The sequence below is a fragment of the Hippichthys cyanospilos genome, chromosome 9 (genome assembly GCF_059441005.1).
Source record: "Hippichthys cyanospilos isolate Australia breed blue-spotted pipefish chromosome 9, RoL_Hcya_1.0, whole genome shotgun sequence".
NCBI classification, from domain to species: domain Eukaryota; kingdom Metazoa; phylum Chordata; class Actinopteri; order Syngnathiformes; family Syngnathidae; genus Hippichthys; species Hippichthys cyanospilos.
Window position 1 is genome coordinate 16,784,808 of NC_142377.1, and position 18,301 is coordinate 16,803,108.

The 18,301-nt window shown below is 37.5% G+C and overlaps 1 protein-coding gene across 2 annotated transcripts in view; it reads left to right on the forward strand.

The window, feature by feature from the left end:
- slc2a9l2 (solute carrier family 2 member 9, like 2) overlaps positions 1-18,301 on the forward strand; it is a 49,053-nt gene that overhangs the window by 18,919 nt on the left and 11,833 nt on the right. For both annotated transcript variants that reach the window (XM_088423896.1, XM_088423897.1), the window contains exons 8-12: positions 1,125-1,312; positions 1,806-1,916; positions 7,608-7,709; positions 7,810-7,885; positions 18,095-18,222. In XM_088423896.1, the coding sequence (XP_088280022.1) occupies positions 1,125-1,312; positions 1,806-1,916; positions 7,608-7,709; positions 7,810-7,885; positions 18,095-18,222 (605 nt within the window). The remainder of the gene's footprint in view (positions 1-1,124; positions 1,313-1,805; positions 1,917-7,607; positions 7,710-7,809; positions 7,886-18,094; positions 18,223-18,301) is intronic.

Below are 18,301 nucleotides of genomic sequence, written 5' to 3' on the forward strand. Positions count from 1 at the left end.
GTGATAAATCTGGACAAGATAAACAGCTTCAAAACCTTGTTAATGGAACACCAATTTGTGCGAGTACTTTCCAGGCATACAGACAACAAAAATGAAGATGAAGACTATACCTGTTGTCATCATGTTGAAAAACAATACACTCTGCTATTTGTCAATAATTTTGTCGGTTAATTGACGAATTGGATAAAAAAAAAAAAAACTATTCTAATTATCGAGAGACAAGGATCACAACCTGAGTCAATATCTCTAATAAAAAATTGTTTCGCCTCTTTTAGGCCAGTCTGTTCTGAAGAGTTCTTCCCTCCTTTTGTTTGAAAAGTAATTGCCTGCAGCTGTCTCCCAGACAATCAACATTCCAACATACGCTACCATACCCTAAGCAAAAACCGATAATTGAACAAATGACTTATATAAGTCATTTGTTGAATGCTGACGATTCATTCACAATATAAAGATAACTACCGTTGTTCAAAACAGGACATTTGTTTAAATTGGCAGAGAAAGAATTACACTAATTATAACATCAGAAAGAAAGAAAAAATGTTGATCATTATTTTCCAGCGATGAAGGACGACAGAATTCACATGATCAAAACTGATGATTAAACTGGTGATCAATTAGTATTGCAACTCTACTTTGCTGATTGACGGGCAGACATCAGGTGATGTCTTTATCGTGCTCATCTCGTCTAAATTCAGTCGTTTTTGTTTGTTTTTGCTTTTGGTATCATTTTGTTTGCAAAACATTCCCAAACTCGGTTGCGTCCTTTATCTGTATGCACCCCGAGGTCCTTTCACTACTGGGTTTTACCTTGATGACTATTCAAGTGAAGACATTGTAGCGTTAACACCAACAAATTCCCTGTCGCACTTTACTTGAAAGGTTCAGAAGAAAGGTGCCGAGCTGCAAAAGGAATAAACATTTCTCAGCTATCTGTTTCATTTGGAATCACGGTAATGGTTTTCTTTTAAACAAAAAACAAAATGACCAAAGATGAGCAAATTTATAGTTTGGCGATAAAAACAGGTCACAAACCTTTCGTCACTCCCAGATTCAGAATCAATAATATTTTTGTTTTTCCTAAGTATTCTAATGCTATTGGCGTATGTATGTATGTGTGTCAGCCTTTCAGCGATTCCTCGGAAAAAAAGATGTTTCTCTTGAATTGGAAGAGGTCCAAGCAGAAGCTCGAGCTCAGGAAACTCTCCACACAGTGTCTGTCGTGCAGCTTGTGAAGAGCAGGTCGGTTCGCTGGCAGCTCATCACTGTAATGGTCACCATGGCCAGCTATCAGCTCTGCGGCCTCAATGCTGTAAGATATAATACGATACGATACGATACAATGCAACACAACACATCACATCACATCAAAAAACAATTTTTGGAAGAAGAATCAAGCAGCAAAATCTGCCTGAGTGAGTGAGCATATTGTTACTTGCTGTTACGTGAAAATGGCCTCCCAGCTGTCCAGGGCTCAGGTAACAACCAATCACGGCTCACCTGAGTTAGCTTATGTGACTTTTGCAAGATGAGCTGTGAGTTTTTGCAAGATGAGGCACAAAACGTTTCGCAAAGGAGTCATAACACAATCTAGAAACAGGTTGCTTCATGTTCAATTTAATTTGCTCTTAATTTGAAAACAATTTTTTTTTTCTCACTGTGGTATTCTTCTATTTTTAGCTAATTGAAGAACAGCTTTTGAACTATATACTGATCACAGTGTCACAGCATTAGTTTAATTAGCATCTGTTATCAACCATGCAATATCAAGACTGCGTTTCAGGTGAATTCTTATCTGTTTACAGATCTGGTACTACACGAGTGGGATACTACGAGAAGCAGGCTTTGCTGAAAATATTCTCCCATATATAACCCTCAGCACAGGAGCTATAGAGACGTTTGCCGCCATTATCTCTGTAAGTATTAGCCAACCTGGTTGTTGTCTTCATTTTTTAACTTTACAGCACACTGAAACTACTTTTCGATATATCATTGTATCATTAATATTCAAAAATTGTTTACACACGCACTTGATCATATGAAATGTGGTTTATTGCAAGTCTAAACTTGGTCAAAGGTAACTAATCAAGATGCTGAATAATTTAGGTCATTTCTGGTATGGCTTCTCTAATAGCACATATTAACAAATTCATTTTACAGCTTGTTGCTGTAGTTGTTCTTTTAAATTGTATTTATTGTGAGACTAAACTCCTTATGTTTCACTAAAATACACATTCATCTTTAAACAAGAAGGACAAGACAATATGGCTACTTTAGGTAGAGTGTTATGCTGTCGGCTGTGAGTATGTGCACGTTATGCAAAGGAAGATAGAAGCGCGAGATGTGAAATTTTATGTTTATTTTTTAATGAAATGCCTTGACAGCCAGTGTGTGGGAAAGAGCTTGGGTGTCAAACTTAAAGGACATATACATTTTTTTCCTGTCATCTTGACTAGTGAATTAGCACATTCATTTCTGCGAGCTTCATCTTCAAAACCGCTCATCACAAACTCATAAATGCTTTTTTCAACATGATGTAAAAACCTGTCCAAGTGAAGCAATTACCAATTCAAAAAAAACAAACAGAGCATTTCAACGTGCCAGTATTCTTTTGATACATTATGATAACTGCGTTAGGTGCCTTCATTTCCTTCAGCCTTTTTTTTCCCGGCAATACTTATTTTGTACAAGTGAACCAACGAATTGTCAGCTGAGAAAAAAAACACTACACGGGGTTTGGTATCCACAGGTTTTGATAAGCAAGCACTAGTAAGGAAGCAATATTATTATTATTTTTTTTTTCCTGATCATTGGCTAATTTGAGCACAGCTACAGTAACACTATAAGGCTGGTTTTCAGATACAACATATTGCTTCCACGCCTGACTTGGATACACGCGCAGCATGTGTTCACTTCCCACTCAGTGATGGTGTTAACGTGAGTGTGAATATACTGTATTTCTATTTATGTGGAATACAATTCTTGACTGTAGATGGCAGAAGGCTATAATAGACCACAGTCTGTTGATAATTAGCAATCAGGAAAACAATCATCTCATTAAAACTATTTTTAAAAGGTAGAATTAAAGTGCAAAAGCAATCTTTCGGTTTGACATTATCTGTTAAAAAAGGAAAATTGAACCCATTTGCCACACCGAAAACAAAAAGGACTCCATTGTACTCGAGCATGAAGACAGACATACCCTAATTTTCATGTTTACAAAAGCCTCAATGCGCTTGTTTGGGAATTTGGTTCATCACTCCGCGCTGACTGTTCTGGTGTACTAAAGGTGTTAAGGTGCTAAAATGAGCCCTCGGGAAAGTCGCGTACGTGGCTTTAAATAAACGCTTGGGGCATATTTTCTTGCCCTGCATATATGCTCATTAGTGTACGCGTCAGAAAAAAATGTCAAACCAATCGCAGCAACAAACTCTACACGACAGTAAAACAGAGAGGTCCAACTTCAAAATGAATGCCTCTGTATGCTATTGAAGTTATTGCCAGCAGCTTGTGCAGTGTAACAGCTTGACTAGTCTTTCTACAACATTCCAAAATCATGTTGACTGACTCAATCAGGGCGCTAACAACTGAATTAATTGCGCTGACATTGACACACCTCACCTGTTAACAGTGTGTATCGGTGGCTCAAGCTCCATTATCGCTGTGTCTTGCATAAATTTGCTGCAAGCTAGCAGTGCTCATATGCTCCATATAGGCTGGCATGATAGACATGAATGACTCTGTACACATTGATGCTGACAACCCGACATTGTTGCTGTTCCTACTGATCACTTTTTAACAAACCACACTGACTCAAATTTGCTTTTTCAGACAGAAAACATGTCTCATGAATCCAAATTAATGGGGAGGGATTTGTCTAAAATCTACTGTGACTTCTATAGAGGAAAGTAGTATGCTGTTAAGCACAGTTTAAATTTAAGTAAAAAAAAAGTGAGAAGTGTGATCAGAACATTCCTAATTGTCACAGTCATTGTCACATGTTATGTGATTTTGGTCAATTTGAGAGATGCAAACAGATTCGCAGCTGCGAATGTGTGATCGATGTCATCAGATTTCATTCGTAAATAAAAACTCACTGTTTAATACACCATGCTGCTTTTGCTGTCTCTGCCAAAATATGAAAATGTAGTCTCATACCCCTGCATAGATTTAAACACACCTCATGCCAGACATGAATTGGACACAAATATGGAGTTCTTAGTGTTTGGATCCATCAACTATACATTGTGGCCTGGGAAAAAAATGATGACCGCTCAACTTTGTATAACAACACTACAACTACAGGTTGACACAGTGCTTTTCTGGTTGGCAGTGATGCCAGAAAATCATCTACTTTGTATTTTCATCACTCTTTAATGCCAAATTAGACATCTTATTTGCATTACCAGATTTGGGCCTTCATACATCGATGTACTTTGCGGGAAAATGAAATGGAAAGCAGAGAATCTTCTTAATCATTCATAATCTCAATGGAATTCGGAATTACTGTCATATGTCAAGATGTTTTCAAGATGTGTCTCTTCATCTAAATTCCAATGCTCGGGGTAAATACTTGATTATGCCCTTTGCGTACAGTTGAAGTCATGTCAGGTTTGAATTTTACATCTGATTAAAGCCAATAGTAGCCATTGTTTTAATAGACTGCATATTCCAGCCTATTTCCATCTTTCACTCACTTGTCACATCGTCCAATATAATATAAGAACATTTCAGACTATGGCTTATTGAATGTTACTGCACTTTTTGTTTTATTATTGCTCTTCGTAATTTTCATTGTTTCTTGCTTCAATCACTCTCCTATTATCACTCATTTGATTTTCTGTTTGCATTTGTATGGCCATTTTTGAATTTCTTATTGTTAAAGCTTGTTTTTATCTTGGTATTGTATTCACTTAGACAGTTTGTGTGTGTGTTCGTGTGTGCGCTCACTCGCCTGTGTACCCTGCCCTCCGTCAGTTCCTCGCCTTCTTTTGTGACTCATCCCTCTCTTGTGCTCTGATTTTTTTTTTCCTGGTCTATGAATTTCACCTTTTTCTGTACGTCTTATCCAAGAATCTTTTTCCCTAATTGTTGTTTCTAAAGTTGTGTTTGGTTATATTTGTGACTGATCGTCTTTAGGGTCGGACGGTTTTCTGCTCTTTGTTTGGTCCAGCGACTTTCTCTGAAGGGAAAAAAAAAAGCCTTGACTTCGTCAAACATTAGAATACTCCAAAAGTCTGTGCACAAACCTTTAACATGACCTTTTAAATGTCTTTGTGTTTAATTGTCGCCAGTGCGACTGTGAAGGCCAAACAAAGAACATTTTCACACTCAACACTTCTCCCAGGGGTTTATCAGTGGATGGCGCTGAAACCGCAGCACATGAAGGGCCACTGGTGCCTCAAGCTGCGGCTACTTGTCTTTAATGGCTCGTCTACTTCTTGATGTGATGAATAATGACGAGACGTTTTAGTCCTGTCAACCATGAGTGCTAAAGTCACAGCTTTGACCTCTGCTGCCTCTGCCAAGAAGTGCAGATGAGATTCTCTAGGGGAATGCTGATTTCATTCAATAGTATTGGTAAATTGTCAAAGTTTTTGGCTTCTTTGTCACAGAAATAAAATTGCAAAATCAGAACTAGGGATAGCTAACTATCGGTTGAATTAATCTCAATTATTTTGTTGAGTCATCGACGAATCCCATTTTTTTACTCATTCGCTGTCTTTGGCGGCTATAGACATCAATTAAAGGTTTATTGGCCTGGGAATTATTTAAGTTCAATTAACAGCTAAAAAGTGAAAAATATACATATATAGAGTAATGCAAATGTCCAAAAAAAATCATATTTTAGACCACATTGGTGCTATATTACTTAAATAATGATTCTGAAGGGATTCAATGTGATTGTAAGAGCACAGTGTTTTACTACCCCCACATCCTGGTGAAAAAGTATTGGAGTATAATATCAATAACAGGTAACAATAAACGAATAAAATATGAAACACTCATTCAATGTCACTGACGACTATTGACGTCAAAGATCCATTATTACTGCGTTAGTGAATGAATTAAAAGCATGTTTTCATTTCCATGCCTTTAATGAAAAAACAGGACATTTTCTGAAATTGTTATTATAGAAAATTAAAATGATTTTTTTTTACTGTCATTCTTTTACCGGTTTGTTTTTAATGTGTTAGAAAATAGACTAAAGTCTTGAAAATTAATTTCTAAAGGCAAAGTAAAGGCATGTGTTGGTAATATATTTCTTTCTATTTAACCCAGTGCTTTCATAGAGGACAAAAAATATCTGAAAATATTTACTCTCAAGAGAAAATCCTGAGGATTTGAGCAAATTAAATGTTTTGACATTCGGTTAATTTGATTATTGATTAGTCATCGATTAATTGCTGTGCCTCTAGCCAACAATAACATAAGTGGATTTAGAGCCATTTTCATTGACATTGTAGAAGGCATATCCAATTTCTTTACAATGCCGGCTTCTCATAGAGTACAAGGTGTGTTTTTTGTCTATGCACCACAAGATTTCTTTTACGTTCTATCCGATACATGCATACAGATTTTAATGAGCTGCACTTCTGCTAATAGTGTTGCGTATGTGTGTGGGACTGCAGACAAGTCTGGTTGAAAGATGTTCTGTTCCTTCCGGGCAAATAGGATGCACAACCACAAACACAATGAATTCTAACATGTCAGCTTGCCCAACACACACACGCGCACACACTCGCCACTCAAGAGCAAAATCCTTCCTATTCTCTTTCCACCTTGTCTATGCTGAGGTGCTGGGATACTTACAAGATTGTACAAACAGCAATGACCTCTAACACATCCTCATGAAATCTGGCCAGCGAGGTCAGACCAGCACCCTGAATAACTTAATGCCCCCTGCACATGCCTCGAAGGCTACCTTAGGGGGAACAAAAAACAAACATTGAATACAATTATGCCCCCCCCCCCCCCCCCCCCGCACACCTCATACTATATAGTGTATCCAAATTTTTTCTTCTCTCAAGAAGGATTATCATTACCATTTTTTTCAAATTAAGAGCAAATTAATTGGAACATGAAGCGGCGTATTGCTGAATTATGTTATAGTCAATCTTTTGCAAAACATTGTATGCCTTTATTTTATTGAGTTTTATGCGGATGAGCTTTTCATCTAAAAGTGCTTTGTAAGGGTACCTGGCTAGAAAAAAAAATTGCTTCACGGGGGTAAATCTTGGAAAAAAAGTTGAGAATCACAGAGTTAGACCATCACCACAGCACTTTCTTGAAATACATGCAGTGTTTCTGTGTGAGTACATAGTTATATACAGAAAACATTTATAATGAATGGCTTTGCTCAATGTTCAGTTGTTTCAACTGCGAGAGAAGCCGCAATGACGTTGAGAGAGCTTGATCATGATAAGCCACCGTGAAGTGGTAGAGAGATGACATCCTACGTTCTGAATGTATATGTATTGTACCTTGAAAAACATACAGACTTCTGAACGTTGGGGGGATAAATTTTTAATTGGTAAAAGCATAGCAAATGAATGTACCACGAAAGTTGTGCTTTTCCTTCAATGCAGCCTTTGTCCTCTTTCCAGGGTTTAGTGATCGAACGAATCGGGCGGAAACCTCTGCTCATATTTGGGTTCAGTGCCATGGGGGTGTTCTTCAGTCTACTCACAGTGTTTCTCAATTTTCAAGTAAGATTCTTTTCTAGTTGATATAGTCATATCCCGGGTACAGTAACATTGAGAATTTTTCGCTGCTGGAAAGATGCTTACTAACTTACTCTCTTCTAAGGACAGTGTATCATGGATGCCTTACCTCAGTTATGCCTGCATACTGGCAGTGATTGCTTCCTTCTGCTCCGGGCCAGGTAATGCTTTTGTTTTATAATCTCACCTCTAGTTATTTTTAAATAATTAAAAAGAACAAAAGTGCAGAAGTCTTCGTTAGTTCATGCACTCCCATTGACATCTGTAGTGTTGATCGTAATTTCGCAAAAGAGACATTTTTATCATTTTTATTTTATTTTTAGAACGGCGCTCTGCGCATGTGCCGTGGCCATATTGCTTCATGAATATGCATTGGTGTCTGTGAGAGTGCCTCGTACTCAGTGACTTTTGTGATCAGTAGGAACGGCAACTGTGTCAGACTGTCAGGATCAAAGTGTGCAACCGTTTACATTTATCACGCCAGCAAGCCCTGCAAGCTTGCAGCGAATTCATGCTAAATGTAGCTATAAATGAGGCCGAGCCACCAGTTCACTGGCAACAGGTTCCTTGTGTGTCAACCGCAATGTCAGCATAATTAAGTCCTTTGTTCGTGCTCTGAATTGACGATTGAATGTGATTTTGTAACAACGTTGTGTTTTTTGTATTGGGAGTCCGAGGCATGAATAGCATTAAAGAGACGGGTCAAGCTGTTACACTCTGACGTGCTGCCGAGAGCAACTTCAAAATAAAAGCGAACAAAGGCATTCATGTCTATACAACATAAACCTTTTCTAACTGAGGCACTCAAATGACTTTTTTCACTCCTCATTTTTTCAATGCCTAAGCTCAATTGAGACAATGGCCCGCCAAATGAAAATACATTTTGGACATAAACTAATAGCTATAAAATAGGCTTTAAGTCTTCAAATTAATACAGTTGTTGTATTATTGTTCCGACAAGATGAATATAGCGGGTGTCGCCTTCTAAACCTTTGTCTGAAAGTGCGGACCTTAAGTATAATAATGAGGAAACGTGACTTCGTTGGCAATCAACCTTCATCTATTAAAATCTAATGGCAGATTTTAACTACACTGGCAGTGAATTAGTTTTTAAGCTTCACACACATACATGGCCACACGCAGTCAGTAATAAACACAGCTCCACTTAATCATACGGTTTGCATGCACTGGATAGGTACTCTTTATTGGACCAGCAAGATGGTATGTCATTTCATTATCACAGCAGAGCTTCTTAGCACATTGGATCAAATTAAGCCCTTTCTTGCTTATGATATTAGCATTCACAGAAGGGACAATCCCAATAGTGCTTTGAGCTTTTGAACAGATAAACGACGAGCCACAATCGCTGTGAAGTCCTTGTGGTAATGCTGGCCCAGATATTTCTAGGATCATCTAATAACGCCAAGATGTGACAGCAAAGATTGTTCGTTTCACCCGAACCTTTTTTTGATGTAAATTTAGTATTCCGTAAGGCTCTGCATTTGCTGCATGTTTGACATTAATCCTCACTGGTGAGATATGCTCCCTATTTTTGTCATGGGTTAATAAATAAAATGGAGTCACCCGGGGAGATTCGATTTTCCATATGAGGTAAAAAAGCAACCGTAAACACATTTCTCTCCCCTGTGGAGATGGTATTAACCCCACATATATATATATATATATATATATATATATATATTTATATATAAATATATATATATATATATATATATATATATATATATATATATATATATATATATATATATATATATATATATGGCACCATTTTTTGTCCATGGTGACAGGGCTGCGTTATTTTGATTTATTTCTTCTTTCTTGAAAAGAATACAGCTATTTTCCTGAAATTTTTGGTTAGGTCCAGCCTTACATTGCAATGGAGATTCGGCAGGCAATAAATTATTTTTTAAAGCTTCCTAAAAATCTCAATACTAAGCTTCAAATGACAAAAAAAAAGGGGTTAAAAGGTTGGAAGTATGTTTATTCATTCCAGTTTATTTATAGCCTGCACGTTGATGAAGTGGTGGTCATTCAGCTGTTTGTGTTCCCTTGGTGACTTGTGGTTGAGGGTCCAGTGTGAAGGAGGCTAGTTAATTGGGTCCTCTCACCACCGGGGTCTCTAACTGGGACTCATGGTAGGGGCCCTCGGAGCTAGTCATTTGTTCAACTGTCTCTATGGCGACAGCTGGAAAAATAGTATAGAGGTCACACTGAAGTATAGATTTTGATGCACCATGATGGAATTTCTGCAATTTATGTACCCCACTTTTCTGGCTTTAGTGTGCTCAAGGGGCAAACTCTGTGTTGTTTTTAAAAGTGACAGACTTTGTCCACTGAAATTCAGTCTGTTATTCCAAGAGATACGGTATTTTCCCTGCAGACCATTGCAGCTTACCACATCAATGCGAAGCACCAAGCTATGACTGCAGCCAGAGCTAACGATGGCGACAACGGTGCTAATGTAGCGAGCCACAGCGAAGTGCTTGACCAAACTAAATTCAAGAACACCTCTCATGAGCGAGTCAGGATTGACGATGTTTTATGTTGATGTTTTCTAATTATCTGGCCATTGATCTGCTATATAATACAATGAATCTAAAAAAATCCTGATTGTGTGTTTTTTCTCAGAAAATCTTAGGTGAGCTTAAAAGAATATTACAAAAATGTTTAAATAAATAAATATTATAGCTACTCATCAGTTTATTGAATTTTTTAAATCTTTTCATAACGCAGTTGGTATGATAACAAAAGAGAATCCAAAAAGCCAACTGTTCTTTCTTAATAAAGTGCATCCAAATTGAACTAAGTGTAATGCTTTCTGTTTACCCGCAGCATAAGCTCCCTCCATATTGTCAATTGTCATTACTTTTTGCTGCCCTTTAGGCACATTTGATTAGCTCATTTAATTCAATTTGAATATTCTTGCGGTCCCGATATGCCCTTTTGCCACATAGTCTTTCCAGCATTGACTTTATCACACGGTAAAGGTTTCCCGGGAACCTTTTGCCTAGATCATCTTTTTTTTTTTTTAATGCTTGCTATGCTAACAGTAATTACCGGAAGACTGCAAGATATCCGTTTAACTATTTACTGTATGCAACAACATTTATGATAGTTAATTTTCTTTTGTTATGTTGCCCATTTCAGCATAGAGTATGTGGGCATATTCCACTCCTCTTTTTTAAATGTATGCAAATCTATTCAGTGTTGTGAGTTCAAGTGTGGCCCAATTCTCTTCCTCAGCCATAGATCATAGTCAAATGGAATCGCATTCTTGAAATCCCAATAGTGGTCATTTACAGTACATCCTAAATGCCATAACACATTTCCAAGTAAACTAGTTAAACATTTGGATGTTCATTTGAATCATATAAGCATAACGTGAGACATCCTTGGGATAGGATTTGCCCCGCACTAATTAAAATCGAGAGTAAAGCAGCCAAACTCACTGTGGTTCTATGCAAATCTACAATGCCGTGAGCAAAGGAGCTATGCTAGCACATGAAGAAGAACTTAATGACTGCCCATCCTTTTGGGAGCTACTCGGCAACCATTTTGAAATAATACCTGCTCCTTGGATCCACGGTGAGACAAATCATTTCCCAAAAGGAAGGTCCTCAACATGGACAGCACATCAGTGAATAAGTATGTACTAAATCTTTTATTTATTTTTTTTTTGCCCTCAAATAGCGGTGAGGGATTTATTTAAAATGCGTGCTATAAGCTGATGGGAAAACTCTTCAGCCTTTGTATCAAAAAATACTCAGTAAACATGAATCAAGAATTCATATTCATGAAATTCTTGCATCAGTAACTGTTTTGAAGGAGATGAAGATAAATCAGTCATATGAAGTAATCCCAAATGTCATAAATGGCTGTTTAACTGAGGCGGAAACACCAGAAAAAAAATTACATAACATAAAAGCTTTTCCTAGCGGAATAGCCTCATAGAGAATAATGTGGTTATGATTATTTATTAATCGTTGAAAGCTGTAGTAAGATCATTTATGAATTCATAAGTACAGTGGAACCCCACTATTCATGCAGGATATGGAGTGGGTCGGCCCACATATTGCAAAAGTCCGTGTATAACCGATGCCCATTGAAATGTATTTAGAAATGACGATTGAAAAAAAAATCCTCAAAAATTCTTCAAAAAACTGATAAACCTCCAAAATAATTAGTGACAAAAAAGCAGGGGTTACCCCCCCCCCCCCCCCCCCCCAAAAAAAAAAAAAAAAAAACCATGAACAGCGAATCTGTTTTCTTTTATTGCCTATGCCACAGTTCATGTTATTTGGCAATAATTCATAATAATAATTACTATCATGGTTAAGAATAAACCCGTGTGGTGGAATGTTAAAGTGGAACGCTTGTGTTGCTTGAATTTGTAAAAGTTCAAAACAACTTTTATTTCAATCACCTTGATGACTTTTGAGCGTAACATTGGCAAAATATTTATTGGTAGAAATGTTGACAAAGAGTCACTGGAGTGAATCCCAGCCAAGGTGAAACTTAATGATGCGTAATGTCCATTATTGCAGAATTTAATTAAAATTATTATATAAATGAAAGGCAAAGTGAGAGAAACAAACATCGTGTGTGTAAGTTTGTGTGTGTGCATGAGGAGGCTTACCTAATCACGCATCAATCACACATAAACCCTTTTTAGAAGAGTAAAAGCTGTGTCCTCGAGAATATTTTTTTTCTTAGCAGCGGGGGCAGGCATTCCGAGATGCTCGATGTGCTTGATGACCGCGACCCCGAACAAGAGCGGATTTACTCGATGTGAGAAAGGCTCGTGTCATGCAAATGACCCTGCGCATGTATATTTTCATACCAAGCATGATAGTAATAACAGACTCTACACCAACTTTCGCACTGATAGAACTGATACCACCATCTTTTTCAGTTTGTTCACACAGGATTTAGTCGCACACTTTCTCGAGGAGGTAAAGACTGTATTTGCTGATGTGTAGTCATCTCAATTTGCATACCATAATTCCATATCACATAAAGGTTGTAATTGATATTTTACTGTAATAAGAACTGTCTGCAACAAGCAGTGGCTGGCGAAACAGGAAAATTATTTTATGTAATTATGAAAGAACATATCGGGGAAAAAAGTTTTGCTTTTGCATGGATTTTGTTCAGTGCAGAGGGGCCAGCTCTTAAAGTGCAATGAGGTCCTCCAATGTGGTGTTTCCCAACTAGAGTTATGTGATTACATTGCAGGGGATAAGCAGAAACTCATTAAAGCTTGATTGACTGATGAAAATCAGATAAAACGGCATACCGTGGCTTTGAATTCTGTACTTGTTCGGAATAATTTAATCATGTTATTTTTTTGGCAGTAAATTTTAGAAGAATTCTATTTATCAAAGGCTGGTTTATTCTTTATTTTGATTCATTGACATAATCACTAAAAAGGAAGACGATTTGTTAAAGAAATGTGTTTTTTGCAGTAAATTTCATAGGAATTCTATATATCAAAGGCAGGTTTTTTCTTTATTTTGATTAATTGACATATCAACCTCTAAAATGGAAGACAGGAGCCAAAAAAAAAAAAACAGTGATAAGTTATTGTAAAAAAAAAAGTGACTAGATGGACAATACATTATAGCTAAGTAAAATATCTAAGTAATTCCATCCTCATCGTATACATTTTAAACACCGTTGTTGGTTGACATAGATGAAAGAAAAAGATTATTTTGCCTACCCTCATACACAAAACGTGCATGGTAGTTTCAAGACTAAGTTAGACATGGGCAATAGTCATTGCGAAATAGTGACCCTTGTACCATTAATTCAATATAAAAGACATATGGATGAATGTGTTGCATGATTAAGGGCTTCCATTTCATGTATCCTGACTACTATTTTCCACATTATCATGCATCTCCAGATTAATTTACCTCATTGACTGCCATTGACGGCTAAAGACGTTGAAAATCAATTTTTACTGGGCTGGCAGTGATTGAGTTCATAACCTCAGCTGTCCCTCATATACATAAGCGCGAATGGCATACCATGAGAGTCAATGTTCTGATTCCTTTCCAGGTCTGTCCTAAAATATTTCTGTGCGAGTATTCATTGGGTTCTTACACATTAGCTTGCAGAGAAGGAATCCGTCCTCATCAGATCAATTCAATGCCGGTCGACAGCATTATCAAGTATGTCTTTTTTGTGCGGGGGTAAAAAGAGCATCGCTGCTTATATTATCAAGATTATTCAAAGCATTTGCATGTAACATTGTAAATATGTTTGCGCCTTCATATGACCTCATGTGAATGATTTTTCAAAACAGCAGGGAAAAAAAATAGTCAAAGGGGTGAGAGCGGGGTTGAGGACCAAAGTGCAGGGAAGCAAAAAAAGAATTGCAGTACAAAAGGGAGTTCAATCAAAAAATGTTAATAAAAAACACACAAGGAATCAAAGCTACAAACACATGGAACGAGACTTAACATGACCAGGAAATGCGACAACTGACAGCAAACACAGACAGACGCAGTAATACAGCAAAGACTGAACACAACAAGAAATACATGGATGCTAACGAGCAAACGGGGAACACCTGGATGAGGCACAAATGGCTGAAGAAGCTGATTTTCACAGAACTAAAACATTGGTCCGTCCGTGCACTTATGCACAATATGGAATGAAATAAATCAAGATTTCTGGGACCTCAGAGCTGTATACCATGGGTGAAGTGTTTTAAATGATGGTAAGAATCTATTCATTATAAGAAAATTAATAAATTACCATCATCGACGCATCATCTCTTTGGATGTAGTTAAAATGTATTATTGCAAATTGATGTCCCATTTGAATTGGATCCAGATTGTATCATTTTCCAAAACAAAAATTGTTTCAATCGTAAATTTCCAGCTGTCAAATACAACCCGGTCAATTTCTCTGTTTAAATGTTTTGCTCTGTCTAAACTTCCAATTGAAAGAGCAATTTACATAATAATAGAAGGATATCAGAGCTAATGCTGTTCCATAATTGGCTTTGCAGATGACAAACACAGTTGGGCTTTATGGAAAGCTGTACTCAAATGTAAATTGTGTTCACTTAAAAGAATTCTGTGTTTTATTCATGTGCCTAAACAATATACGAAGGAACGTTAGGTTCAAAACAATTTACCTATGAAATGTTTTCTCTAGCTTTCCATTTTCAAACACTTCATGTGATCGGGCTTTCACAGGAGATTCATTGCTATTTCGTCTTGCGCTCAAGCTGACCCTGAGAATTTACAGGCAATTATAGCCAAGGTCACCGCCGAGGTGTTACTTTAATTCCAATTCTAGAGTGACTTGAGGCTCAGTACGTACACTGGCCACACACACACACTCTCAACCAAAATACTGACCTAGACGTCTTTAGGCTTCTTGTCACAGGATTTGAAGACAGACCTTTGACCATATTTAACACCATTGTGGTTTGTTGCTACCTGGAGCCTCTAGGCTCTTCTTTTTCTTCAGCGGTGCCCATGTTTCCCATTTCCATTAACTGCTATCTAATATTCTCTCTTAGTTATCGAGTATCGAGTGAAGTACTTTGTACACTACGTTTGGATCTAATGGGCCGTGTCTATTTGGAATCATACCGCCACAGTTTTGCTTTAAACACTTTTTCTTTTGATTGAATATTCCAGCTAGAGGGTAAACGCAGCTACAATCCTTTTGGCTGCAAATGTATTACGGACCAGATCCTTTTAAGTACGTCGCACCCAGGAAAGAATGTGGCAACTTGCTTAGAGTTTTAATGAAAACAGAATAGGACCAATGCCTGCAGAGAAAGATTTCATCATGTGATGTTCTACGATGGATTCAAATGCAGTCTTTTCTGACATTTTGACAGTTATTTAAGCACATCTCCCAATGCACTACTTTCTTGTTCTTTGATTTTTTTTTTTTTGCCCCTACTCCACAATTATTGAGATACACTTGGGGGATAATAACCAGACCTGATCCCGACCGGGTCTTTGAGCTTTCTGGAAGAAACATTCTGGCAGTCACTCTGACCTTCTTTTTCACATCCCAGCTGAGTGTCCACAAGGCTCTGAAACGATGGACACAGGTGGAGGATTGGGCTCATCGTATTGCTCGGAGTTTAAACCTTTTCTGTCATCCTCTGAGTCAGACTTTCTTAGCATATGAAAGCTGTTAGATTTTCAATTATTCTTACCCCGTTGTTTGTTTGTCAGCAGCATAACTAGGCTCAAGTGTCTAACCTGCCGCTCCGTCATTCATCATTCCTTGGCGCCCTGGGCTCCCGTCCATCATTGTCAGTCTACCATATTATTCAAGCGGAACCAAAGTGTAATCATCTGTCCGTTGGTCAGTGGTTAATTTTACCCATGCTTCCGTGGTCACTTCATCACAAGTGGGCATTTTCATTTTCGGTTGTCTGCCGTTTCTTATTCGGCTTAGTCGGCAACTTGAGTTTCTGTCAGTGATGGACTGATAGGGTTCCCATTACAGCACCGATACAGCAAATGTGTCAAATTGTATTCAAAGTCAATTGTAATTTAGCCTAATTAACATTATATTTTGCCAATTGTTGCCAGATGTTTATAGACATGTTAAGTTCTCTTTTTTTTTTAACCTAATGTAAAAGTAAATGGGGGGAAAAAACTATAATTAAAACTGGCAAACGGAAAAGTCATCATTCATACATACATGCAAGGCAAATGGTCTGTTTTTGAGAAAATTCCAGGTTTTTAAGTGTGCTTTACAGTTCAATAAAAGCAAAGTAAAAATGGGCTGTAAGTAGATTAGGGATTACAAATCTTTTTGAAACTGAAAGCTACTTTTTGCATATGGGTTATGTTTAAGGGCTACCTCTTTGAAACCCATACAAATTTGCTCAAGTTTGGTAGTTATTAAGGATATTCAAGTACTGTATATCAAGACGCTAATGGTTGATGATTTTTCACCATCATGATCAACAGTGATTTCATAAAATATGATAAATCTCTGCAAGTGTTTACGTTTTCAAATGATCACCTCTACAACATTCGTGGAAATCATGTCCCGTCACAGGTGAGTTACTTTTAGAACAGTCGCAGTCCTGGTGCTCGGAGGTTTGAAGCCGCCTGTCTTCATAACAAATAAAATAAATAAATAGAATAACCTAACCTCGCTGTCTTTAAAAAAAAAAAAATCCTCCTACGCTCAGTTTTGTATACCCCGCTTTTTGCCAACTGCATGATAATGACTACAGCATACTTTTAGTCTTTTACAATCAAAATACTTACTGTGTATTAGTGTAATTGGTGGCTTAGTTATTGACCAAATAATGTCCTTCATAAGTGTTTTTAATTTTAGTTTCTCATCAAGGGCTAGACAATGTGTTCTTGATGGGATAATGTATTCTTATTCTGATTTCCTTTGCATTCACTCGAAACCAGCACTGAAGGAGTTTTCGTATCAATCTCATTCATGATTTGAAACAAATAAAAGGCAATTTCAGGAAGGAGTGATTTAGTATCACGTCGTTAGATTGCTCATGCACGATTACGGGGATGAGATTTGACACCATTAAATACAAAGGTTACAATCGGTCTGAGAGTTGTGGTAATCTTTCTGGGGATTATCATTTTTAACAGCCTGAGGCACTTGATAACTAACAGTGGGGATCTGGGGAGAGTTGAAAGCAGGTAAAATTCTCCTTATCTGAATAATGAGATAGTTTGTCATCATAAGCAATAAATCAGGGAGTGATAAGAAATACCCCATCAGTTTTGCGGATCACAATGAAAGAATGTTGTTGTTTTTTTTTTTTTATGTGCATCCATTCTTTACCCTAAACATTGTGTCCACTCTTATTTTTTCAGGCCACATCTTATTTCAAGGTAGACGAATAATGCAGATTCCAGATAGGACACAATTTATGGTCGTGTTATCGTCACTGATCGCAGTGAAGAATAATGCTTCTTTCCTTTAAAAACACGTGCATATGACCAGTGAGATTCAAGTTTGATCAGTGCATTTTGTTTATCTGATTGAGAAATACGCTGTTCAAAAATGTAAAGCGTGCGCCAAACCATCTGTCATACCCAAGCACCTCTGGTGATGGCGCTTGGCTCATGTTAGCAGCTTGTTCTTGCAGCATGGGTGCACAGTTCAGATTAAAATTCCTGAAGGGTACACATTCATTACATCCACAACAGCGGTGAACATTTTTAACCGAGGGAGCAAAAAACAAGTTTGGAGCCATATGTCGATTTCTTGATGTAGGTGTCTAATTTGTAGGATTTTTCTGCTCAGATGTGGTCGTGTGGCGCTAGCTCAAATGTAGATCATTTGAAAGTTGATGGTTATCTTTTCTTCTTTGATAGGAGGCATCCCATTTATCCTGACCGGCGAACTCTTTGAACAATCCTACCGGCCTTCTGCCTTCATGATTGCGGGTGTTGTAAACTGGCTATCCAACTTTGTGGTGGGCCTCCTGTTTCCTTTTATACAGGTAAGTCACTTCCATGCTTTTGTATGTATATACTGTGTATTTTCCCAGGTAAAACTAGACCAGTTATTTTAATGTGTAA